Source organism: Macrosteles quadrilineatus, unplaced genomic scaffold (assembly GCF_028750875.1).
Source record: "Macrosteles quadrilineatus isolate MER2022 unplaced genomic scaffold, UCM_ALF_1.0 Scaffold_1__1_contigs__length_201487025, whole genome shotgun sequence".
NCBI lineage: Eukaryota > Metazoa > Arthropoda > Insecta > Hemiptera > Cicadellidae > Macrosteles > Macrosteles quadrilineatus.
Window position 1 is genome coordinate 64,901,035 of NW_026542594.1, and position 27,523 is coordinate 64,928,557.

At 34.6% G+C, this 27,523-nt stretch overlaps 1 protein-coding gene across 2 annotated transcripts; it reads right to left on the reverse strand.

The window, feature by feature from the left end:
* On the reverse strand, positions 1-26,938 carry LOC128983401 (facilitated trehalose transporter Tret1-like). 2 transcript variants are annotated; one of them, XM_054402681.1, is made up of 5 exons: positions 26,825-26,938; positions 10,263-10,382; positions 6,343-6,592; positions 5,715-5,845; positions 1-1,991 (listed from the first exon to the last, which is right to left on the reverse strand). In XM_054402681.1, the coding sequence occupies exons 2-5, from the start codon at positions 10,363-10,365 to the stop codon at positions 1,021-1,023; spliced, it is 1,455 nt and encodes a 484-aa protein (XP_054258656.1). In that variant the 5' UTR covers positions 10,366-10,382; positions 26,825-26,938; the 3' UTR covers positions 1-1,020. The 2 variants fall into 2 exon arrangements, with proteins under 2 accessions (XP_054258656.1, XP_054258655.1); XM_054402680.1 differs by having other exon boundaries at positions 10,263-10,394; positions 26,825-26,904.
* Positions 26,939-27,523: the final 585 nt, after the last annotated feature.

Consider the following 27,523-nt stretch of genomic DNA (forward strand, 5'->3'; position numbering starts at 1 on the left):
TAGGTTTAAAAAGCGATACACATTTATTGATAACAAAAGCATCACCAATAGTTTACAAGTATATAAATAAATTCTTAGAATTGTATACCTATACCATGTGTATGACCTTATAATGTATAACTAAAGCAGCAAAGACCATACAAGCACATTTTATCCTTATCCTTGAGACTCTTAAACAAATAATTTTCTGAGCAATTAAAAAAATACTCCATTAAATGTTTATAAGCCTATTTATCATAACAAAATCAGATAATAGTTAAACATATATTTAGAGTGGGAAAACTTGTAGGCTATTTTACTGAAAACTAATCCTAAGCATAGTTGTGAACAATTTGATGGCCTGCAATAAATTATGATTAGATTATACAGAATATGTAATAATGCAAGCACTACCTGCAGCACACTTAACTACACATTTATTTGTTATTTACATCTTATTGCACAAAATAGGCCTGAAAATTCTACACATTAAAACAAATCAACCACCTTTCTTTATGAAAAATTTACAATTTTTAAATTTAACCCTTTTTATGGTACATACTATAACTATTCACAACAATAAGAGGAATAGATATTGCACTAGTAAAAAAGAAAAATTCATGACTAACTGAAGAATTATGGTGTACAGTACCAGTATTGTTTCTAGCTAGCACTACAGACTTAATAACTGTAATTAGTAATGGTAAGTAATTTAAAAATAAAACTTATAGTATAAATAGACCAAGGTTGATTACTTCTGTAATACTAATGTGTGAATGTATGATTTTTCAACATACCATGCCGGTTTTTTAATGCAAAAAAGTCTAAATTGGTCCAAACGTCTCAGGATTAAGAGTAACAAGTATTTACATAACTATTTACAACAGACTCATATACATCAACTTCCCTTATAGTGAATTGTATAACAGTTGAAATCACAGATGTTATCAGTCTTTGGCATTAAATGCTATTTTATTTTATCTTCTAATAGGAAACAATCTTTAGCTGTTATGCTCATTGCAGTTAATTTCAAAATTTAAACTACGCAAGACTCTTCCTCCTGTTATCTTCTTCTCCAAGCATGCGCTGAATCTCGTCTAAACTTTTACCTTTAGTTTCTGGGACTAAAAGCAAAACAAACACAACACCTACTCCACAAATGACACCAAACATTCCAAATGTAATGCCTGATCCCAAAAGGGTCTTCAAAGGTCCAAATAATTTTGTAACAAGGAAGGCAAGGAACCAGTTGAGGCCAACAGCCATTCCTGTGCAAGGACCCTTGATGTCTGAGGAGAACAGTTCTCCAGTCATCATCCAAGGTATGGGACCAAAACCAAGAGAGAAAATGATAATGAATAGCCCAACACTTGCTAGTGGGATCATGGTTATGTTACTGACATCGTTGCCATTCTCCTTGAGATAGAAGTAAAGTCCAAGTAATCCTTGACAGATACCCATGACTGCGGCTGAGATGAGGAGCAGTATTTTACGCCCTGCTTTGTCTACGAGGAGAGATGACGCGTAAGTAACAACTACCTGAATCACTCCTACAATGATGGTAGAAATGGCAGGGTCTAAAGTGCTTCCGGCATCTAGAAAAATTGAGTTTGCGTAGAAGATGACTGCGTTAATACCAGAGATCTGTTGGAAAACCATCAAACCCAAGGAGATGATGAGGGCGCGGAAGGCGGCCTTCCGTTTGAAAATATCACTAAATGAAACTTCATTTCCAGATGATTTCTCAATTTCCTTCTGCAGTTCATTTAACTCGTAGCTGACATCGTATCCTCGTCCCCGAAGTCTCTTTAGTGAAGCCTCTGCCTCGCTGCGACGGCCTTTGCTGATGAGGTAGACAGGTGACTCTGGGGCATTGAAGAACATGAGCAGGAAGGCAATGGGCACTACACCACAAACAATGGCCAGAGTAGTGTATGAGACTACAGCACCCAGCACATACGTGTACAGGATACCCACTGTCATCATCAGCTGGAAGAAGGATCCCAGAGAACCTGAATGGCAGGGACAAAAGATTATTTAGTGAATACCCACACCAGAAGAATAAAGCTGGTCAGATAATCTGGGAAAACCCTTTTTTGTTGTATAAAATGAATACAACTTTATTAAATCACTGCTTTTCAGTATACAGCATTATTGACACAACACTTTGTCTGACAGTTTAATGAAAGGATTGTAGTGTCACCACACCGCTAAATCACCTTGACCACATGAAATTAAATGTTTATTTGTCACATAGAATTTACATAATTATGATACATCACCAGTAAACATATGACACGTCAGTTTTTCACAACAAAATACATTATGTTATACATTTTATTTTATTGTATTTATGTAATTACTAGTGTCCCTGTTGCTCGAATTCGAGCAATTGCTAAGTAAATATTTGTAGCAAACTGTTATAATACTATATTAGCAAACTTATTGACTGTTTAGGATTAACCTATGCTCTTCTTCTCACTTTTGATTTCTGACAACAGCTGGAGTTTCATAACAATTCTTGTTTCCAATGTTAATCTTATGGAGAAATATGAAACTTTAAAGGGCTCCAGGGCCTCACTTTCTCATTATTTCCCTAAAAAGAAAGTTTCCTGCACAACTTCATGCTACGCTCTTTCCAATGACACCAAAAACATGACAATCGGTTCAGTAGTTTCGGAGGAGTAATTGTCACAAAAATCCTGCTTGCATATTAAATAAGTACTAGTGTACATGTTGCTCGAAATCGAGCAATTGCAAAGAAGTACAGGAGTTATTTATAAACAAATAACTTGTTTAAAAACTAACAACAGTCATAATTTCTGATGATTTTAAAAGAGTCAACTATAAGATTATTAACTAAAGGAAATACTCACTATTTACATGACAGTCCTATTCCAGTTTAAAGGGTTAATTTTTAACAATCAATCTGCCCATGTACGGGAAAAGGTAAGCTTACATTAAGTCAACGTAAAAAGGCTTTCAGCTTTTATAAAGTACCGTACCTAAGTTGTTTAGCCAATATGTAGACAATAAGGTGTAGGCCACTTTAAACTCTACAGGATAAGAGTTAGGCAAAAACTGGCAGAACTCTGAAATGGTGTTATTTAACATAGGCTTACTCATATGCCAAATCCTTAAAATAAAAATGCAATAACTAATAACCGATATCATTCAACACAAACCAACATCCAAAACTAAACACATTTTTAATACAACATAGAAAATTTACACATTGACTGTTTTACATATGTTCTTCTTCTCACTATTAATTTTTGCTTCGCAACGGGTAAAATCTGTTTCATAATCATTGAAATAGATTTATAATAAATAATCTATCATAAAGTTTAAGATTAAATAAACCTACCACATAGTTGTTTTACATGGTCAAGGGAAAATGCATTTTTTTGGATCAGCTGTCGGAATTTGTGAAATAGAAATTTGACAGTTCTGGTTGTTTACAATAAAATGTCAAAGCAAATTTAAACATTGTGAATTTTCTCATGCTTCCATGGAAACGAATTATTTAATATTTAATTTCTGACAACAGCTGGAGTTTCAAAACAATGTTTGTTTCCCATGTTAATCTTATGGAGGAATACGAAACTTTAAAGGGCCCTAGGGCCTCACTCTCTAATTATTTACCTAAAAAGAAAGTTTCCTGCACAACTTCACGTTACGCTCTTTCCAATGACACCAAAAACGTGTCAATCGGTTCAGTAGTTTCGGAGGAGTAATTGTCACAAAAATCGTGCTTGCGTATTAAATAAGTATAGATAGATTTTATCAGTAATATATTCAATATAAGGTCATAAGTTTAAAATATAACAAAAAAGAGTGAAGTAAAATACAAAAATATTCTTCAACTGAATAAGAACAAAGTAGTTCCCTTTGTACCCTACAAAGTTTTTTAAAATATCCATGTTTTCTGTCAATTTGATTTGGTTAGGGAGTTGGTTGAATAGTTTCCTACCCATATACAAAGGAGCTTTCTCATAAATAACAGTTCTATGGATAGGGGACTGAAGAGTGTTTCTATGTCGAGTGTTATATGGATGTTGGTGAATTTTTACGTGATTGAGGTCAAGTGTTTTTTAACAAATATACATAGTCGATATATTTTCAAAGAATGAACTGTTAATAGTTTCAAATGCACAAAAATTGGACGACAAGCAGTACGAGGTGCCGTGTCAGTTAAAACTCTTATGGTATCTATGATCGGAGAGCTGCCCCAAGAAATAATGCCATAGCAAGCCCTGAACATGAAATAGGAATGGTAAACAGTTAAAGCATCATTTAGTCCCGCTGTTTTGAAGTTGACTCTTAAGCCAAAAAAAGCTTTGGCTAAAGATTTATTTACCTGAAATTGATGTTCTGTCCATTTTTGATGGTTATTCATATACAAACCTTAGAAATTTTGTGTTTTCAGAAGCATTGATTTGTTCTGTTCCTACTATGTATTTATTTTTACCAATATAAGCTAGTTTATTTTAGTATAGTTTGACAATGTCACCTGTTTTGTCTGGCTGTGCCAGAGCATTAAAAAAACGTTTTGTGACAATAAAGATGACTTTGACTTTGTTCCCCAGAATCTAGGCTGATGGTTACCTTTTCTGCATTTAACTGTGGATTGTGAAAATGAATTTAAGAGCATTTTTGAACGGTTGAGATGAAGGCCATTTTGTTTGAACCAAAGTTCCATACGATTCTGGAATCCAATGTGGCTGCTAGATCATTTATGTAGAGAATAAAAAGAAGAGGTCCAACTTTAAACCCTTGAGGAACACCATGAAGAACCGGACAACAGTTTGATAAATTTTTAATGTTATAGATTTATCATTGGTAACGTTCTTGAAGTATTACACAATATATACACAAAACAAAATAAAACTATAAACTAAACTAAAAATAAAAAAAAAGTTAAACATAAAACCATAAGGCATAAGAGAGTTGTTAAAGATGGTGTTATATTAATTGTTACATCGTTCATAAGTTTGTGTGGTTGAAGTGATTTTGTGTCAGGTGCTAGTTTTTTTGTCAGGTTTGCCCCATTTCTTGGCTTGGTTGATTGTCATTTGAACCAGGTGCCAGAAGAACCGACAATTCCATATAGTTGAAGTTTTTCTAGAAGAATATAATGCCTCACACAGTCAAAGGCGTTGGACAGATGACAGAAGACACCAATTGCCTTCTGGAATCTAACTTTTAACTTTACATTAACATGATTGTGAATATTAAGATGTTTAGAAAACCATTGAACTAGCGATAGCCGTTCCTGATAAAAATCTAAAATATCATATACTCGTAATTCATCTAGCTTGTTTTCTTATGATTCATTATATTAATCGTTAACAACACCAACACACCACGGCACGATCAGGACCCGACTATTGTGAATTTCCTCCATAGTGAGGCAACAGAAAACAATCTCATCAACACTAAAACTAATGTTTCTTATCAAGAAACATGAGCATCGAGGAGGAATAATTTATCATTTAAAAATCGTATACTAAATATTTGAGGAACAAAACTATAATATTTATGAAACAAATCAATGCAGATTCAAGGCCAGTGTGAACACTAGTATGGTGCATATGTTATTACAGCTAGATATCCTTAGTCTATATCCTCCCTTGCCTCTAAATATGTTTTATTTATAACAAAAGTAAATAGTGGCTTCCATGCACAATCTGAATCCAATGTAGAGAAATTCATAAGGCTTCCAGTACACTAACCTCTGACTGATGCCTCGGCTATTTCACCAACATACATCGGGGCTACAGCTGATGAAGCTCCAGTAGCTATTCCTACTATAATTCTGGCCAGATACAGCTGCATAGCAGACGAGGCATAGGTTATCAGAAGCCTGTAAAAACATTTGGGTAAAAATTTGTATGGAATATCAATAAAAGCAACGGTAACAGCATTCCCAGTAAGGCAAGTCGTGCTGTTGACAACGAAAACACTTTAAACATAGTTTGTCAAGTGGGTAAATGAAAATATCGCCATGGAGTCATTTACACAGAGAAAAGAAGGGGTCCATAGTATATTAATAAGTCCGATCAGAACAATTAAAAGCACAGACTCTTAATTTAATTAAAAACCTCAAAGGTAGAGTAAAACTGATTTCTGGAAAAATTGTGAATGTACTCCTAGGTGGATAGAAAATAACAGTTTCTAAATTGTTACAAAGTTGATAAAACGTCATCAACGTAAGTTTCAACTTTTGAGCTCATAAAAATTAAAGGTAGGCCAAAAGTTTATTTTTACTTGTCACACCTCAGTGTTAAAAAAATGGATTTCAATTCTGACTGCTGTCCTCTAACATTGACATTGTTGAGTGCTGTAGGATTGGTCACGTACCAACTAGCTACAAACGGGAGAGAGAGAGAGGCACAGGTTAGCTTGCGGCCAAAGCGGTTGCTGAAGTAGCCAGCAGGCAGCGCCCCCAGCAGTGCTCCGACAGGCAGCAGCGACCCCACCCACGACCCCTCCTCCGGGGTGATCACTAATGTCCCATTGATACTGGTCTCGTTGTCCTTTGGCATGATAGCCGGCAGTGCAGGGCTTGTCCAGGCCAGAGCCGTGCCCGCGCAGAAGGCACACATTGTTGCTGCAAACAGATCATGTTAGCTATTAATCTTCTTTGATTTTCATTCATTTTTAGGTACCAGAACTTCATTTTTTAAATCCTAATCTGTTTCTCAAATGTGCTGAACACATTTAAATTCACACTTAATCATAAAGATGTGCCAAAACATAGCTTGTAAGACAATGGTATATTGTTTAAAAATTAGTCTTAAAAATCAATTGTTTTTAGCGAACTTACCTTATAATAGGAAAGAAACTATTTCTATAGGTTATAAAGTACTTAGACTGTTTGTTTTCAGTTAGACATATAATCAATTTACTTTTTTTAGTGAATTTCCCTATAGGGTAGCTATTACCGTAGGTGGGTCGCGGTAAGACCAAGGCCCGGGACCGATTTACTTTTTCATTTTGATGTCCCCAGAGGCCAAAAACACCATTCGTTCTAATCTTTTTATATTTATATATACGAGGGCAGTTCGGAAAATAGCCTCCGTTTGCTTCTTGCATGGGAAATAGAGGGGGTAGCGTGACCATTTTTGCTACTGCGCGTGTCGCAGGTCAGTCAGCGTCCAGCCGTGGTAGTCTAAGGGTTGTCCATGTGCTAGTTTTTTTGCCGTCGCTAGTCAAAATGAGTACTGCAATCGTTAATCCCGCCAAGTGTAATGTGCGTGCTGTGATTCGGTTTTTCGTGGGCAAACAGTATTTGGCAGCAGCTATTCATAGAGAACTTTGTGCTGTGTATGGACCTAAAATAATGCGTGAAGGAGTTGTTCAGGAATGGGTTCGCTCGTTTAAAAATGGCCAAACGAACGGGCAAGATGAAGAAAGAAGTGGCAGGACATCTGTGGTCAGTGATGAACTGGTTGAGGAAATCAACCCATTCGTGATAACCGACGATTCACCATCTCAGAACTTTCGGATGAATTTCCTCAAATTTCCAGGACTGTTCTGTAAGAAGTTGTGACTGACAGGTTAGGTTACCATAAATTTTGTGCTCAGTGGGTCCCAAAAGTCCTTTCGGAAAACCACAAGACTCAACGAATGACCTCGGCTCTGGACTTTTTGACTCAATACGACAAGGAAGGAGAAAGTTTTTTGAACCGAATTTTGACTGGAAATGAAACCTGGGTCAAATACGTGAATCCTGAGACTAAAGAACAGTCTAAGTTGTGGGGTCATACACAGCATTGCCACACAAACCAACAAAAGCCCGGCAAGATTTTCCCAAAAAAAAAGCTCATGGCAACTGTGTTTTGGGACTCCAATTAAGGGGTGCTGCTGGTTGAGTTTATGGAATGTGGTGCAACAATCAACGCGGATTCATATGTTAAAACTCTGAAGAACCTAAGACGGGCGATCCAAAATAAACGCCGCGGTCTTCTGTCGTCTGGTGTTGTCCTTCTGCATGACAACGCACGTCCTCATACTGCCCAGAAAACCAAGGACCTTTGGGACCAATTCAAATGGGATGATTTTTCACATCCTCCATACAGCCCAGACCTGGCCCCGAACGTCTACCACCTGATACATAAAGGGGGATTTCAGTCACATGAGAAAATGGCTTGGCTTCCAGCGATTTGACAATGATGAGGAACTGAAAGATGCAGTCACGGGATGGCTCAAGGCATAGGTGGGTGATTTTTTTAAAGAGGGAATTTCAAAGTTAGTCCATATATATGATAAGTGTTTGAATTTCCAAGGAAACTATGTTGAAAAGTAGGGGAAAGACATAGTTTTAAGATGTATAAAGGGTGTTCAATAAAGGTGGGGACATATTTTACCTAGTGATTCCTTGGGCCAAAATAAAGAGAAAATCAAGTATAATTTTTTTTCAAAATCACTTTGTTAACTATACATCCACCATTTTGTATTTTTTACATAAACATTTTTATCTTATTAATGTTTTCAGCAGTGACCAGGATCCGAACACACGACATTGCTGCCTTGGGCCCGAAGTCCGGGAAACTACCGACTGAGCCACCGACTCACTACATGTATATATATATATATGATAACTTGAGAAATTTTAGTCCGATTTTGATGAAATTTGGTTTAAAGGTGTAAAGCGGGATAAACTTGAATGATTTAGCAAACGAGCATGATCATCAGACCATAGGAAAGGGGATTTATGTGGGGTAGAAAATAGTTTTTCTCATTTTTGACCCTCAAAACACTAAATTTCCCAGTTACTGTCTAGACCGTTTAAAAGAGCTTAAGAAAACAAATAATATAGTAAATCAAAGTGTTTTTTTACGGTTATTAGTAACAGAAAAAATTCAAAAAATGTTTAATATATTGTAAAATGTTCTAGTTTGCTTATTTATGAATATTTTTTGATCAAACTTGACAGTTTTTTTAAATTTTATACTAAGGGCCTATTTTGCTTGGAGCGATTGCAGCGATAGTCGCGTGGCGATAATCGCTCCGCGATAGTAGTTGAGCACTGTTCTGACGGAGATTGCGTTTTCCTGTTTTGCTTGGAGCGTCTATCGCAAGAGTCGGTAGCTATACAGTCGTGGACCACTGCCCTGGGTACCAGTCTGAGTGATAATCGCGCCCGGACTGATGCGCAGTGACACATGCACAGAACCTCAAAACAGTCCAGTTCACTCGAGGCATATTAATAATACGGGTTAAAATAGCCATAATTTTCTTTTTGTTCACATTAATTTTTCTATTTATGTGCTGTTACGATTGTACTGTTTTGGTTATATTTCCTTAGACATTCATTTAATTTTCTACATTAAATTGTAGAAGAAACCAGCGACTCTTTATTTCCAGCAAACTTTGCATTGTCATTGCTCAAATGGTCGTGTTTAAATTTTTTAGGTAATCCTCATCTATGCAAATTAAAATAGAAAATGCCTGACTGTTCCAAGTTGAATATGATGTGTTATTTAGTTGTGGTTTTAAATACTGTATCAGTTTTGTATGAATAAATATTTTTTATTTAGACTCCCAGTTTTATTTTTCGACCTTCATGTACTCTTAATGATATCACTAATTTTGTTTATTGATAAAAATAAATTTTTTCATTGATCACTACAGTTTTCTATTTATATCCTATCTAGTGACGCCTAGTGATACGTATCCGTCCCAAATACTACGTATCACTATGTATTTTTTATCGATCGTCTATTGATACTTCCACAAGGGTCAAGTAGAGCCTCGTCTTCTAACTCCTCCCTGAGGAGAAACTTACAACACACACTCATGACTTCACCATTGTGAGTGCTGGTATTCAACTAAACTATAAAAAAGTGGCGCCTTACAAAAAATTCCTTTGTAAGGAAATATTTTTTGTTAAACCCAATTAGATAAATGGAAATTCACTTTAACTGACGATTTGCTGGGATAGGGGTATTTTATATACCTACCAATAGTAGGAAAATAAATCATATTATTTATTCCAGAATTTTCCAAGAAGTTTTTTTTTCACACATCATTCCATTAATCAAAACTGTAGAGTGAATTGTTTGCAGTTTTTGTTTTTTAAGAGCCGTTTCACTGCTAGTTAGGCACTTAAGCTTGACCAATATTGGCAATATTAACAAATCTTTTTGTTTATAATTAATGTCAATTCTCTTTTATATAGACAAACAGACATATCTAGTTGTTCAAGAGAGTATTCGATTGTTACAACACAGGTTAGTTATTGAGCATTTGCAATCAATAAAGTTATGGTAACAAACCTGCGATGGTAAAGATGTACTGCGGTGCCTTGCTGCCCTCCTGGTGGGGTTTAGGGCTCTTGTTGAGCATTGCCTGGGTGGTGTGGTCGTCCATGTCTCCCATCACTTGTGGTTCTTACCCTGCAACACAAACTGATGATCACCTTATAGATCGTTCAACAATTAGCCAACAAATCACAGTCATTATCAATCAGCTGTTATCAAGCACTCTCTGGGTGTTCAGATAACACCGCCTTTTCTAAACTTCAGGTGATAACAGTGTTGAGTGGGTTAACCTTTTTAAGTGCTTTCTGTGATATGTTGATTACTCAAGTACATAGAGCAGCAGATAACCGCTGTGATTGGGACCCCAACTAAGATTTACTGATGAATGATTAATAAAAACATGACTGTAGATTACCTTTAATTAATATTATATTCTACATCAGCAAATACGAGTAAGCGTAATAAGTAAACCTCCTAGCTCAATCTCAATCAGCTCAATCACTGAAGTTTTTTGTTACCGTAAGCATACAAGCTGTTTAAAAACGTAAAACTGAATTGTGCATTCAAACTACTTTACAGTAAGTGTTTAATTAATCAATTAGTAAACTCTAAATACTAACCAAATGCCAGAGAGAAATCAATAACTTGTAAAAAAACAATAAAGGACGACTGTAACCTTGTGTTCAACTAGAAACTTTCTGACAATAGACAAAACTGTCAAAATTTGCTGCATCCTGTCATTTATGTCATGTGGGCTGCATTTTACGAGTTGTTACTTCAAATTAGGTCAATATGACCAGTGTTTCTTGAGTCCTCGTTTTAACTAATAATTAACTGTAAACACTCCATGTAAAAATTACAGGTGTTTGTGCATAACGATTGTACAATGAATTTTAACTATTTGATGATTATCTTTTATCTAAAATAAATAGGTACAGTGTACAGTACTTTTATGAAATATTGTATTTTAATTATTGTTGGCATAACCCACCAGAAGTGTCCCACAGAGAGATTTAGAGCTTTTACTTTATATTGCTAGTACTAGCCCATTTATCTACCAAAAGCTCTGAAACTGAATACAATTATTGGAAACGGTTTTGAAGAATTGTGTAAAAAATTACAGCTTTCTAATATGAAAAAATAGTGGAATTTTGAAAATTTTATCACTTTGCTTCATGTAAAAACTTACTTTCTTCAGTTGTCACCTGATTTGTTTATTGTGTTGCAGTTTTTTTTTAATTTTATTTAATTTACAATCTGCCTTCAAATAAATATAACAAAAAGCAAATATGATACAGAATACAGTAGTTATTCAACAAAAAAGCTAACACACAAACTTTCCATATTTGTTACAAAGTTTTAAGACCATGAAATTTTAAAAACAATAACTCAAGTCCAAAACATCACATTTTTTCAATCTATATACACAGTTACTGTTATCCAATAAATTTAAAGCAAGGTAGTTTGTATGGTTTTCTAATTCCTTCAAGTATTGTTTATTGTGTTGCAGTTTTGATACTCATGGTTAAATAACAGACATCTTGTATTGCTTGAGCCATAAAAACATAACCAAAGTCTTTTTGATTCAAATTTAAGTTCAAGGAATTACTTTAATTAATTTTTGAAAAAGGTAAAGTGCATGGGATATTACTTTTGGTGACATTACAGAAGCAGTTAGACAACTTCAGGTTGCTACCCAGGAGTTAAGCCACCTAGTAATCCAACATTAGGGAAGTGGACAATTATCTGAAACTGTTAGTGGTCTAACTATATTGTTCCCACAAGCAATATTCCTTGCACAATACTTCGCTTTTTGTTAAACAACAAAAGTAATTCCTCAAACTTTTATTCATTATCAGTTAAATCTTTTTCTGGTTCCTGCAGCATTCTTCAATCAAACAGCTAATCAGCAATAAGGTATAAAACTGCAATGCAAATCAGGTAATAACTCAAGAAAGGAGTTTTTTATAGGAAGCAAGGTAAAATTATAACCACCATTTTGATTCTACAAATTTTATAAAAGCTGAAATTTTCACAAAATATTTTCAAAAGTATAAGTGGTGTAACGTTTCAAAGCGTTTGGTTCATATTTAGGCTAGTAATATAAAATTGAACGTCTAAAACTCTTTGAGGGACACCCTAGCTGTAGTTGTCACTTGTCGTGATTGATGGCAGGTACTCCAGATCTGGCGCCTGGCAACCACTTGAAAGTGTTCATTACTTCTCTAATGTTCATGGTTCTACTATAGTTCTATCGATAAGACATGTTTACTTAATAAGTTACAAAATCAACCTTGAATTATAAGTAAGTAAACACTCAGGTGTTTTAATGAAATATTACTTAAATTTTGAAATTGATTACTGTTATTCATGGCTTGAATCGTTTAGAACTACTTGTATAATTTTCAACTAAATTATAAACACTAAATTTATGCTTTTTGTAGAATGATAAAAAAATAAAACAATCAATTTTCACATTGCAAATAATTTAGTTTTTTTACACTTTCATAAAAGTTAAGTGGGTAAAAAAGTGGGTGGACTCTGAAAACCAACATCATGTGTGAGGCCACAGTTTTCAGATGAGGCACTCACAAAATAACTGCAAAGGTATGCATAGTGAGTGACACTGCACATTCTCACTCATTAGCACTACTAATGCTGACCAACAATGTATTCTGATTAACAGTTGTGAATTTATTCAAATTTTTCAAATAGGCAGCAACTTATTTTACTAAAGACGATTAGATTTTTTCAGCCAATTTCCCTTATTAGGAATAAAATAATAGGTTTCATGGTAAGACCTAGCCCAGAGGGGCCAATTTATTTTTTCGTTTTGAGGTCCCTAGAGGCCAAAAACATCATCTGTTCAAATTTACATACTTGCTTATTATTTATTAATTACTTATACTTTGGCACAATAACTTGAGTAAAAGTTATCTGTAGGGAAGCGAGCTGGTCTAGTGGTAGATCCCAGGATTTAGATACCTGAGGTCCCGGGTTAAAATCCGGCCTAATCACCAATGTATTTTATCTAAGTGATGTCGCGACCCCTAGATCTAGCCTGAACTTATGTGAAAAACCATTCCAGGATCGTGACTAGCGTCCTATCGAAAAAAATTCTCTCGCCGCAGCAAACCTGCAGACTAAGCGAATTTCCATCTACCTGGCTGGAATTCCACTAAATTATTTCCTTAAAATTGTAAGATATATTTCCTATTTAAATATCATTAATTTTAATGAGTACTTAGGTCTGCTGCTACAGGGAAGAAAATAGGGGGTTTTTATCAAAATATTGATAGCTTAGTATGAAGTAAACAAAATATCAAATTTTCATTAAAATATGTCCATAGACAAGCAAGCTACAACAGTTTATTTATTCTCCATAAGAATAACATAATTTTAAATTTACATTTTTTGGGGATTTCTTCCGTAGTTGTTAGGCATGCAACAATGCTTCAATATACTAAATTATTTGTTTTTTTGAGCTCTACAAAATGGTTTGGAAAGAAATTGTAAACGTAAACTGTATTGTTAAAGAATGAAGATATTGCGACATTGAATTAAATAAAACAGTAGAGTAATTTTCTGAGAGGTTGTAAAACATAAAGGCATTAGCATAAAACATTAGCGAGGAATGTCACATTCCAAAACAACAAGTTCGTTATTAATTGCAATATACTTTTGATTTTCACACTACGTACCACTACAAACATACAGATACAGTAGACTCCCTCTTATCCGGACACCTTTTAACCGGACTACACTCGGCGGAAATGACATCTCTTTAACCGGACAATTTTTATCAGCACATTGGTTTAACCGTACTAGATCGGCAGGAAGTGGACAGTACTGAAACGACTGTTCTCGTGGGAAAGATTTGAGACCAGTGATCACATGTCTAAATACAATGCTCTCCTAAATTTAAGTTGAATATCACAGTAAATGGTCCGTTTTAACGAGTTTTTGGGGTCGTCGGTTTAACCGGAAAAACCGTTATCCGGACTGGCCTCGGTCCCGAGGAGTCCGGATGAGAGGGAGTCTACTGTACAATGTGATTTGTGTACGTGTGTTTGTACAGTGTGCTTTACACACTTGGATTTTTATATGGTTGCATCACAGAGTATATAATAAATATAGAGGCGGCACTTGCCGTCTGGAGTGAAGCAGGCTTCTCGTACCAAGATGGCGGCCGGCCCAGTCTGCATTTACATTTAAACTTAAACCATTATATTGTTACCATGGAAACCACCAATCAATATTTACTTTTAAAACTCTCACCTCAGAACTTTGAAAGCCCGCGGGGCAGAGTCCTAGGTCAATATCGAAGGGGGGATAGTTCTATATGTATCCTAGAAGCGGTAGCTTAATCTAATGCATAAAGTAGCATAGAATAACACAGTGGTAATGACGCCGTGTTTTCAAAGTTCCGAGCCTGACTCTCTTACCAAGATGGCTGAAATCGGCTTCACTACTGGTATAGCTGTAGGTATAGGAGTGGCAACTCTATATTTATTCTATGCTCTGTGGGTTACATCCATACATGAGCTAACAGGAATATTTCATTAGTCTTCATGGAAGATTTTTTTGATGCATTTTTACTACAATGATGAATACATTTTAAATTTCCAAGAAGCGTTACTATAGCTAGTTACTAGAAAGGGTGTGTAAGATAAGTCTTAATCTTGGAGTAACGATTTTTCCTTTTATCAATGTTTGAGCAACCAATACAATCATTTGACAAGATAATAAGTGACCTGTGGGCTTAAAAGGTCATCTCAGTGGGATTTTCGTCTCCATACTATCACAGACTGGCGCTCTCTAGGGCAGCTAGATAGTGTTACGTGATCATTAGAGAACAACCAAGCAGAACTATCAAGGACCTCTTTTGATTAATAATCTTATTTTAAAATGAATATAAGCCGTTCTTGAATCAACATTAGATGATTATATAAAACATGTTTATTTACACAAGCTAATTAATTGCTTACTACTTTCATAACCCAAATTGAATAAATAATGAGCACCCATTAAACAATGAAGATTGTTTTAAGATATTTGTTTGAGTTTCCGTCACAATGGTTTTACAATTGCCTGAAACTAATTAAAAGCTTTTCATGATGGAATGGCCTCTGGATCGTCTGAATTAACTATATAGCGGTTTAAATTTTCGTGTTTCCATGTGTTAGGTGTTTTGTTATCTATTTATTTTTAAACTTTTGACGAACTCCACTGCGAGGGATACCCAATGACGACTACTTTGACATTCTTCCGACCTGATGATGTGCTCCTTTGAACCATGAAACAGCTGTAGTCTCGCATACTACAAAGGATCGTTTTTGAGAGTAACAAGGTAATTTAAACCACTATATAGTAAAAGCTTTGCGTTAGTTGATTCGTTCTTGGTCACCAAAAGGTCTCTTTATTTAAGTTTTACACCTCCAGTATTTCCAAAGAATTACAGTGTTGATTTCAGGGAGTAAACATTAGATTAACAATGAAACCTTAATTCTTACACTTTGGTAGCAAACACAAGAAACAATTGGGTTGTAATTATCAAAATGATCCTAGTATATAATTCTAAAATTTTTTTATCAGAATTGATTTAAAGTTGTCTGGTTTAAACTTCCCTCCTCCCCAGTTTCAATTAGTTTTTTTTAATAGACTATCTCATTACACAGCAAAGTTACAATATTGACTAGTATCACACACATTGGGCCGAGTGAATAAAAACAAGTACAGCAAGTATTTACTTGTGAGTAAATACTTGCAAGTATTCATCCCTCCAAGTAAACTCTTGTGAATAAAAGCGACTCTTTACTTGCAAGTAAATACTTCCTAAATGAGAGGGTGTACTCACTGATCTGAGGGTATACTTGCAAGTATTCACTACTTCCAAAGTAAACTTTATACATTACAAATACTTGCAGCTTATTCCTCATTAAACGGGTTCCCCTATGTGCTCTTTTGTGTATAATTCACTTTTTACTTAGTTAACAGCCCTGCTGAAGTACGTGTGAAACTATAATAGTTGATTGTGCATACGTTCACTGCAAGGTCATTCCTAGACCTATATTTTTGGGGGGGAATGTTGCAGGGGGTCTGGAGATCCTTCCACGCCGGGAAAAATTTTAACATTATGTGCTCAAATGAAAGATTTTAAAGCTATTTTGAGGCATAAAACGATAAATTAACCTAGCTTGATGTATAAGCATCTTATATTATTAATGAAGGTCCAAGAACTTTGTTAAAAAAACATGTAAATTGTGAAGGTTTTGCATTATTGAGACTTGTGGATTTTCATTATCACATAGCTTGAACATAGCAAAAGAATACAGTTCCACTTCAGTTAAAAATTAAATTATTTTTTTAATCTATGTTTTTGCACTTTTGAATTAAGGTTCCATCTTTTCCCCATGCATTATTTTGCGGAAATCACTTGAGTCATGCATCATTTAAATAAATTTATTACACTATACTGAATGTGTTACATACATTTATCAACAAGTAAACTCAAACAAGCATGGGTTACTGATAACTTGTTGAAAAACAAGTATTTACTCTTTAGGCAAGTATTTGCTCGTGGTTATTCACACAAAATTTATAGGTTTCTGAGGGTATACTTCCTTGGCAAGGCTTTACTAACAAGTACAAGTAAATACTCGTGTTTATTCACTTCTGTTCAAGTAAATACTCAAATTATGAAAATTTAAGACAAGTAAACTCTTTTACTCGTTTTTATTTACTCGGCCCATTATCTGGATGTGATCAGTATTATATGAGCCACCATCTGTTGTGACAAGGATAAAGGAATGTTGACAAAATTGTGATTATTACGATAAGGCCCTTTGCTTTATTCCTATTTCAAGCAACATTGGGATACAAAATTATAGTTGATCAATTATTTCTATAGGATAAATTACTCAATTGAGATACATATTGATCCTACTTTAAATTTAACTAGTTTATATGCTTGTGCACAATGGGGTAAAAATAGAGAAGAAAATAATATGGTTCTTAAATACCGGGTGTTTTAAAATGAATATCAGGGTTTTAACACTTTATAACTTTTATATTACTGTACCTACATTAAACATTCCGCTATATATGAAACGTCAAATGAAAAAGCAACTCAAAGATTTTCCAACGATACATTAATTAACAAAATCGATCCAAAGCAGGACTGTAGATTTAGTTTTGTTATTTAGTTTAAAAAAATCTCTAACTCGGTATTTTTTTCACCACTATGAATTCGGAGGTTGCTTAACCTTTTTGCAGATAACTTTTAAATGGTGAGGAAAACGACCAAAGTGGAAAGTAATGTTCCGAAAGAGAATAAAATTGTCTACAAATTACTATTCGGTAATTGAAAATACTCAATAAAGGCAGCCAAAAATTGTCTCCAAATAAAAATGTAAAAACCCCCGTTTTTCAATGTAGACAATATAGCTATCTTAAAATATAAAAAAACATACCGTACAATATAACAAAGTTATTTAAACAATTTTTCTAAAATTTATATAATAGTTGCAAAAATCCAAACCTTTAGTATCGATAATCAAATGGTGAACAGCTTGTAAGAGATGGCGATGTACACCTTACCACAAGAGCTTAGCAACACCTGGACCGAGACACTTAAAAAACTAGGCCTCATTGTCAGGTGTGGCAATCGCTGATGCTACAAGAATCAGCATTAAACTGTGGAGATCATCGAACCCTGGGTATCTGTGCCAGTTACAAGTTGCAACATTAGCATGTAACATAAAATATTACACCAAGCTACATCCTCTAAAGGTGCCTGACTTTGAATTTGAAAACAAAAATAAACATACATTCATTAATTTTCTTATTCAGAGCTACAGCACAATTGTTACAGGGGCTAGCTGGTAGGACTAACTTGAAACATCCAAAAATAAGCAGAAGAATCTATATTTTCAGCATCAGCTTCACAGTTAATAGCTTATTTGTCAGAATGTCCTTAAAATGTAGGGTAACAGATTCAGGTATTATTTGTTATAATATAAATAGTCGGACCAGGGACATATTTAGCTATTTGCCGCCTCTAGGCAGCGACGTTTGCTGATTTGCCACCCCTCCCTCTCTCCACTTGTTGGCGCGCTCCCCGACCACTGATTACCCCAATACATGTACCGTCAGACAATTTTGTAGAAAAGTAATCAGCAATTGCATGTTGGATCAACAAATCTAATAACATTTTGAGCCCTTTTAGCAAATTTCCCTATAGGGAAGTAGCTATTACCGTAGGTCTCATGGTAAGAGCTAGGCCCGGGACTGATTTACTTTTTCATTTTACTGTCCCCAGAGGTCAAAAACACTATTCGTTAAAATTTGTATGTATGTATATATAATATATATATATGTGTGTGTGTGTGTGTGTGTCCGTGAAGACGATAACTTGAGTAATTTTTGTCTGATTTTGATAAAATTTGGTTTGAAAGTGTACGTAAAGCGGGATAAACTTGAATGAGTGCTAAACAGCATGATCGGACCATGAGAACAAGGTTTAACGGGGGGTTTTATGGGGTAAAAATGGGGTTTTCTCATTGTTTACCCTTAAAACACCAAATTTATCAATTATTCTCCAGACCTTTTTAAAGAGCTTTAAAAAAAAAACAAATAATTTAGTATATCAAAGTGCAAAGTGTTTTTGTACGGTTATTGGTAACATAGAAAATTTAAAAAAATTTCATTTAAAATTCCCATGTTATTCTTATACAGAATACTAGCAGAGTACCCGTCCTTCGTATGGGGTTGGCGTATAAGTATAACATGATTATTGCAGTTACTCTTGATTTGTGTTTGCAATGAGGGATGACACGGTTTGAGAAAATTTGGTTCTTTTAATTTACGGTATGCTATAGCATAACACATCTACCATAGCCATAACAATGTTCTACCACTGCACCTAAACAACAGAAAAAATAAAAAAGTAAATTACCAAATATTCGCGCGATAAGTTATCACAAATCTATATATTAATACGCAAGCGGTTTTCTTTTCACAGTCATAGCTCGATAACCGCTTGATGGATTTTAACGTTTGAGGTGTCAAATTAAAGGTATTTTCATGTAGTTGTGCAAATACGTCTCAGAATATTAAGAAAGGGCATCACGTAAGTGCAGTTAAGGGCTAAAGTTTGGAAGGCGGCGCCATCTGTTTACATTTGATTAAACTCATTTCCCTTTGTTTACAAATAACATATGGACGTAGTTTGAAATAGTTTTTAAGGTTAACCACAGACTGCAGGACAACTTCCAGAGTAAAGCTGGAATTTATATTTTGTTTCAATCTGTTAACTAAGTCTGGTTCATAATGAAGAGCATCCTATCAATACTAGACAACAAAGTGTTTAAGAATAAATATTTAATTCTTTTTAGTTTTTAAGTTTGACCGACTGCAGGACTTATTTATTCCAGAGCAAAGCCGGAATTCTATATTTTTATCTAAACATCTTTTAACCATATATGTTTCTTAAATAGTTTCCTATCAAGACTTGACAACAAATTGTTTGTAAATAGTCGAATGTATTTACCTTACATCATATTTTACTGAATTATCGTGTTGTTTTGGTTACAGTTTGGTGTGTTGAAATGAATGTTTGAAAGTGATTATTTCCAGTGCAGTTACATCACAATATCATGTAATTTACAACGTGTATAACATAGTTCCGTTGTAGTGTTTTCTGTTGTTTTGTTAACTTTCGTAATTCATCTAAATTTAAAATAATATGCTACCAGTAGTAAGACGAAGACTGTGAGTGGCTGGAGGAAACGCGAACGTGACCGCTTGCATCAATCTCCCAATGTATCATTTGAAGATTACAGAGTGGCAACCATCGTGTGAGATACATCTAACCTTGACAAATGAACGTTAAATGTTTACATTGTGGTGGCTTACATTAAAAAAAAAAAAAAGAGTTTGGCCGATACAGTTCATTTGTTACTCTTTGTTGCCATAAACGAGAGAACCATTTACCTCAATTGCAGAATTCACCATACTTTCAGGAAGTTATTGGAAACTCCCAATCTGAAATCAGGGCTGTGAGGCTTGGATCTAGAAATTATTAGAATAAAATTTGTCTATTCAATTCCGCCTTTGCCATGGTCAGCTCTGAAGCTCATTTAGATGAGAGGATCATACAGGGGATCTACAATTTAAAGATCCATGACACTTGAAAGGAAAGATTCAACGATAAAATATGTGGGAAATAGGGTCACATTGCCAACCCATTTGCCCAATCTTTTAAACGGTGGCAGAAATGTGTAGGGACGAGAGCTCCGAGGGGTACCGAGGAGTAAGGGAGATTCTTATGTACATAATAAGAAACAAAATAATTGACTTTCCTCGCTACAATGATGCGACCTGTATAAATGTAGCCACTATTTTTAAAGCTGAAAACAGAGGACCACCAGCCAAAATAAATCTTAGTTTCTTTTTTTCCAAAAACTAATAATGTTAAACGCGAATCCGTTCTAGATCCGTCGTCAGATCCACTTGCTTGTCCTCCAATGTTCCCAACTGGAGACTTTGGTTGGGGCCTCTAATTTAAACACGCCTAAAACAGAACCTATCGTAGAAATAATTTAACAGTACTATATTACGTGTCGTACTGGTTTGCGTCAAGAGAGGGATTTGGCTTGCAACATTAGGTCGGAAAAGCTCACTTTACAGTGTGTGGTTGACATCTACGTTCTCATAGTGGGGACCCACCTACAATACATAAGAGATGACCAAAGCAGTATGAGAGCGGATCTATATTAAATATTGTAGGTTAGTTTTATAATTTCTTACAACATAATATTTTTCGTATTTCTTTAATCAGTCATAGACTTTAGAATTACTCTTTGATTGAGGTCTTGCTGTTTATGTTTTCGTTGTTTTTTATTATTACAGGTTGCAGTTTTGCTCGATTTCGAGCATCAGGTTATCTAGTTATTTATAAATCAAAAACTTAAGCATAACTGCAAACAATCCTATTTTGTCAGTTCCCATTGTGTACCACAGCTTTTTGTTGAGCAGCTTGGTTCAAATTAGCTGTTGTCATAATTAAAAAAAAATAATATGTAGTGCTGCACCCTATTGGTAAGCCATAACTTTTTAATGCTATTGAATATCATAGAACCAACTTGTGTAGTTGAAACAGCCGGCAAAATACTTAAGTTCAGTTTAAATATGAATACAACTGATAAGGTTAACATGGGAATCTCCAGAGCCAATGGGGCGGAGCAGGACCTTTGAGTTAAGAGTATGTCTATATGTTAATCGGGAACGAGATTTGTGACGCCCCATCAGTATGTAAGTAAGTAATCGGGAACGTAAGCTATCATCATGTTTGAAAATGTCTTTCATAAAAATGTTCAATTGATTTCCACAGCTTTTCACTTTTGTGTTTACAATATCCTTCTTCCATAAGCCTAATTGGGATCCCTTTTGGACCTCTGGGGAGGAACCCAGTTGAGCTCGGTTAAAATGGATGTGTTACAAACCTCCTCCATAAAATTTTACACCTAAGTTTCATGGCAATTGGTCCAACGGTGTCCGAGCTCATAACATTCAAATATATATATACAAACTTCCTCTTTTATAAATATAGATTGTAAAATGTTGTAGTTGGCTTGTTTATGGATATATTTTGATCATTATTAGTTTCCCTGTAGCAGCAAACCTAGGTACTCGTTAAACATAAATGTTAATAAAATAGATTAATTGAAAATCAATCTAGGCAAATAGAAATTCGCTTAGTCGGCAGGTTTGCTGCAGCAGGGGTATTTACAGACGTTTTTGTTTTGCAGTTTTCATGCCAATGAAGGTGATTCTGTCTTGAATACATGGAATGCAACGTTGTTGTACCTAATCAGAAGATATAATCGTGTTTTGCGGCCCGAAAACGGCACACAAAACATCCCTATACGAGGGTTCTTATAACGCTTTTTATTGACACTTTAAGTCAGATCAACTTAAATATACATGCCATGTTGGTTTTGTGACTAAAAAAATACAGTATGTTTCTTTACAAAACTGTTGTGATCTGATTAGTCCAGTCAAAAAAAGGTTCAACCTCCGAAAAAAATCTGAAAGTTTTGAAACTTTGCACACTTATTTCTAGGTACCGAAATAAGATTATACCAAAAGTCCCCAAAAGTATGAGGCGAGCTCTAGCGGCAATTAGCGAAAACAGGGCACCTTTTATGGTTTTTGGCTAAAATCTCAAGAACCGTTGGTCGGAGTTAAAAGTGGCTACATACCAATTGAAAGATCATTAAATTTTCAACAAAAAATATATCTACACTTTTATTTGATTCAATTTGATTAAAATTGAATTTGATTAAATTCCTAATGGTTACGGGGTTAAAGGGCTCTAAAATATGGCGTTTTTTCTCAAATAACTTTCGGGGTGCCAACAACGGTGCAAACTAAAGTAGGTACCTACCGTAGCTTTTTACCCAGATTTCATTGACGTTTTGTAAACATATCACAATTGCCACGGAGATTGCTTGAATGGTGTTACTTCCACCTTCGAAGACTTTGACGACCCTGATGATTTAATTATTACTAGTGAACCTGTGCGGCTCAATGCCCCGCAAAATAACATATGAATTTAGAAAAGAAATTCATCGTATTATATATTGACTCGACGACGAAAATTAAACAGTAATAATGAAGCCTTGAAAGGGAAGCAGTCCAGCCATTTTCTAGCTGTATGTGTATTACATTTAGTAAATAAGTGTTCAAGTTCAAGTATGTTATAGGCAGCAAGCAAGGTTATAGGGTAGTTATTTTTTAAAGATTAACACATTTAACACAACATTTTATCATATCAAACCAATCAAACCAAGGCCTATGTAGCAATTTTGAGGGTCATAAAAATGCTGCTTAAGGAAAACACACATTTAAAAACAAACACTAAAAAACAATATTTTTATCACAAAAGCACTTCCATGAATACTACGATTTTAGCCTTAAAGTTACCTTCAGGAAGATTACCCTGGTCAGAGTTTTCCGTAACGAATATGCGTATCCTATTAAAAGATGTAGCCTTACTTAAAACAACATATATAATATATTTGCTCATGACTAAAATTGGTCTGGGTAAGAACAGCGCTGCAAATGCCTTGGTAACAGAAATTAGCATCTTTCCATTTCAAAAGGTAAGTTTGTTTCAGACGGGTAAATTTTTTCCTCGAAATCAAAATACGTCCCCACTCACTTGTTCCAGTTAAGACTTTACATTCTATTAAGTTTGTTAACCATTCTGATCACGTGAAGCCTTGTGACATTAATAAGGCCCTTTTTGATGTATTAATATTCCTCATCAATAAAACCACTGTCCCCTTTTATTAGTCTAATCTGTGTCTTGGCAATCCACTGACCTCTATATTTAAAAACTCAGTTGGATTTTCTAGATGGGTGTCTCCGCCTTCGTCTGTTTTCATGGACCAACTCTTCTTCCCCTTGGTATACTATACTGACAATTAATTACCTGACTTGTCAAGTTCATGTAGTAATTCATTAATACTCTTAGTTTATAAAGAAAATTTGATAAAAGTTACTTGGCTTGGTGCTTTCATAACGGCAAACTCAAAATACACCCACAAGTAAAAAAGAATCATGATATATTGGTTAAAAAACCATGTTTGTGTAATAACATTATTCACATGAAGTAGATGATTTGTTTGATTTGTCGATCAGCTGTTTAGTTTCAAATGAATTAATAATGTCAAAGATTTGTGATTTAAATACAAAAATTTTTATAGTAATGTTTTCTAAATCATGGTATCCACTAAATTGTACTATTCCCAGCATTAATGGTTAAAAAACTATGTTTGTGTAATAACATTATTCACATGAAGTAGATGATTTGTTTGATTTGTCGATCAGCTGTTTAGTTTCAAATGAATTAATAATGTCAAAGATTTGTGATTTAAATACAAACATTTTTATAGTAAAGTTTTCTAAATCATGGTAACTTATTCTCCACTAAATTGTACTATTCCCAGCATTAAAATAAAGTAGTAAAATCCATTATGGGTAAACTTTAAGGTACACAATCCTTGATTGAAATGTAGTAGGTATACATTAAGAGTCATAATACACAGCAATTATTATGTAGTAGACTTTGACTATTTTCAAGTAACAAACATATGTTTCTGTAAATAAAAACTATCTCCCATGTTATCCTTATGGAGAAATACGAAACTTTAAAGGGCTCCAGGGCCTCAATCTCTCATTATTTCCTTAAAAAGAAAGTTTCCTGCACAACTTCACGTTACGCTCTTTCCAATGACACCAAAAACATGTCAATCGACATATGTTTCTGTAAATAAAAACTATCTCCCATGTTATCCTTATGGAGAAATACGAAACTTTAAAGGGCTCCAGGGCCTCAATCTCTCATTATTTCCTTAAAAAGAAAGTTTCCTGCACAACTTCACGTTACGCTCTTTCCAATGACACCAAAAACATGTCAATCGGTTCAGTAGTTTCGGAAGAGTAATTGTCACAAAAAATCTGCTTGCGTATTAAATAAGTACGAGAGGTCATCCAGTGGTCGAAACTCGACCAAAAATATGTAATGTACTCACTTCTCTATTTTCACCCCACACTGTAAATAAAACATGTGATTGGAGTTTCTTCCATTTTGTTTTGATTTTCTGTTTATATTTCTTTGTTATTTCGTCACCAGCATGGCAACGCATAAGATCCATGTTAATTTTTTCAAATTTGTAAACTCATTTTTTGTGCTTATCTTTGAGCCTATTTAAATTTATAAAGGGATTCTGCACACCTACAGGAAAATAGCTTTCTAACGGTATGCGTAGATTTACCCCACGATGCACACAAGCTGAGAAAAAAGGTTTTAAAGAAACATGCTTGCCTATTAATATATAGATAGATGAACCTTAAAGAAACGGATCATTCAGTGCAAATAACAAACACCGAGCATTTTATAGATCAAAACACTGTATTTGCTGGACGCTTAACTAGAAGTCAAGTGAGATTGCACATTTGTATTTCCTTGTTATTCAATTACCTTGCTAAATCGGTTGTAATGTTCTTATGTTGATTTACTATTTGTTTACTTTCATCATATTAGTTTACTCTTCGTTTCCTTAATTACCTTTCTCTTTAACTTTAAGGAAATATTTTAAATTCCATAAAGCACTTCAAAGTGCTAAATTAGCTGTTTTTATTATGGCCTCAAAAACATTAAAAATTAAGTAACTCCCTCAAATTAAATAACTCTAGGTGTCATAATACTTGTTCTCAAAATATTGCAAAATAATAAAATTCATCAGCAACTACCATTGAATGATTTAATAGAATTTGACCCCTATCCCTAAATGATCTTGTCTGTATAATGGTTCTCTCACACCATCATGTCGTACATAGTTACCTTTTCTTACCGTGATTCAGGCAGCAAGTACAGAAACCCGATGGCAGGGATTTCTACCAAGAAGCGATCACGAGTTGATTGAGTTTTCTGTACATAATTTTCTATGGAATTTTTCATACAAAGTTGTGAACCCCTCAATAATTGTTGGTATCCAAAAATACATTGTCAAATATTATTAGAAATGCCACATTGTACGTCCCCAGCGTGGTTAAAAAAAAACTCCTGGGTACTACAAACAACCCTTACGATGTAAAAATGTATTATTTCGCATGAATTATCCATTCATTAATACTGAATACCTAAAATGATGTCTACAAAACTTAAACTATATCTTGGTAAAAAGCTACAGTAGGTACCTACCAAAAACGCCATATTTTAGCGCCCTATAACTCGGAAACCATTAAGAATAGAATAAAAGTGTAAATGTTATTTTTGTTGGAAATTTAATAATCATTTATTTAGTAAATGGTCACATTTAGCTCCGACAAATAGTTCTCGAGATTTTAGCCAAAAACCAAATAATGGGCCCTGTTTTAGCTAATTGCCGCTAGAGCTCGCCTTTATATTTATGGGGACTTTTGGTTTCCAAAGTTTCCAGACTTTCGTATTTTTTTGGAGGTTGGGTCATTAATTTATATATTTTGACTGGCTTATATTGGCAATTTTGGTTTAAGGGTATAACTATAAGTGAAAGGAGATAGAACAGTATTTTGGTAAAAAAACATTGAGATTTTGTTCCAGGGATCAGTTTGAAGCTCTTGGTAGAAAGGCAGTAAATTTTTCGAATGAAGTTCTCCCTTAGTTTGACTTCAGTAGTCCCATTTGTATTTGTCTAATTAGCTTAAGTAATTGATTTGAATTGAATTGATTGATTGTGATTAGGCTATTACAATGGATTCAATCCTTAATAACTATTATTATACAGATAAATAATGTAAGAGGCCATGTTGGCCCGTAGTGAAGTCACAACTTCAGCCGATTCATAATAAAACCCAAAAGCATGTTGGACAAAGCCAACAAAGTAACAGCTAGTCCTCAATAAAATTTAAAATGTAACGCTCAATAAAAACCTATGGGATTCAGAAGAACCACTCCCCGTTCTTCAAACAGTTAGTAGCTGTAATACCCAAAAGTATGGTTCCTTAAAGTCTAGAGAAGAACTCACCTCTAGTAGAGCTGGTGGGGAGATGGTGTTTGTGGTAGAGTTTACACTCTATTAAAACATATGCCTTGGAGAGGTGCACTTTGATCTGGCACTATCTGTCTGATAACCTGACATCTGTCTCTTGTCCAACAATTGATAACTCGGACAAAGTCATAAGCCCGATAAATCAGTCCCCAGATCCTCCGCCTCATTGGTTTATTGGAAATTACTTTTTTAACTAAGCTAATCACAATTGCAGAATACTAAATTAAATGATGCAACTCATTTGATATTGTCTTCAATGATAAGCTTTTTTTAAAAGTTTGTAATTAAAAAATGATATTCGATGATTAATTAATCTTGGTTAAAACTTAGTGAAAACCCATCATGATAACAGTTGTAAACCCAAAAATATATTTGAAAGCTACTGAACCTCAAAAAACAAGCCTCAAGCGGCCAAAAGGGTACTGTGAGGTCAAAAGCCTGGCCTATGTGTGAGATAACTAGACCATTGAACAACTTATTCAAATACTCGTAAATATTGAATCTATGACAAGTCTGTTTTATAAGAGCCTAAATTTTACAGGTTGGAATTTGTGAGTGTGGAGAAAATTTCATGAAACAAATTTATTAAAAGAGTGAATGGGGGTATAGAAAGCAGGGTTAAGAGAGATTTAAGTGTTAAGAAACTTTCCTGTGACAATTGATGAAAATAATCTA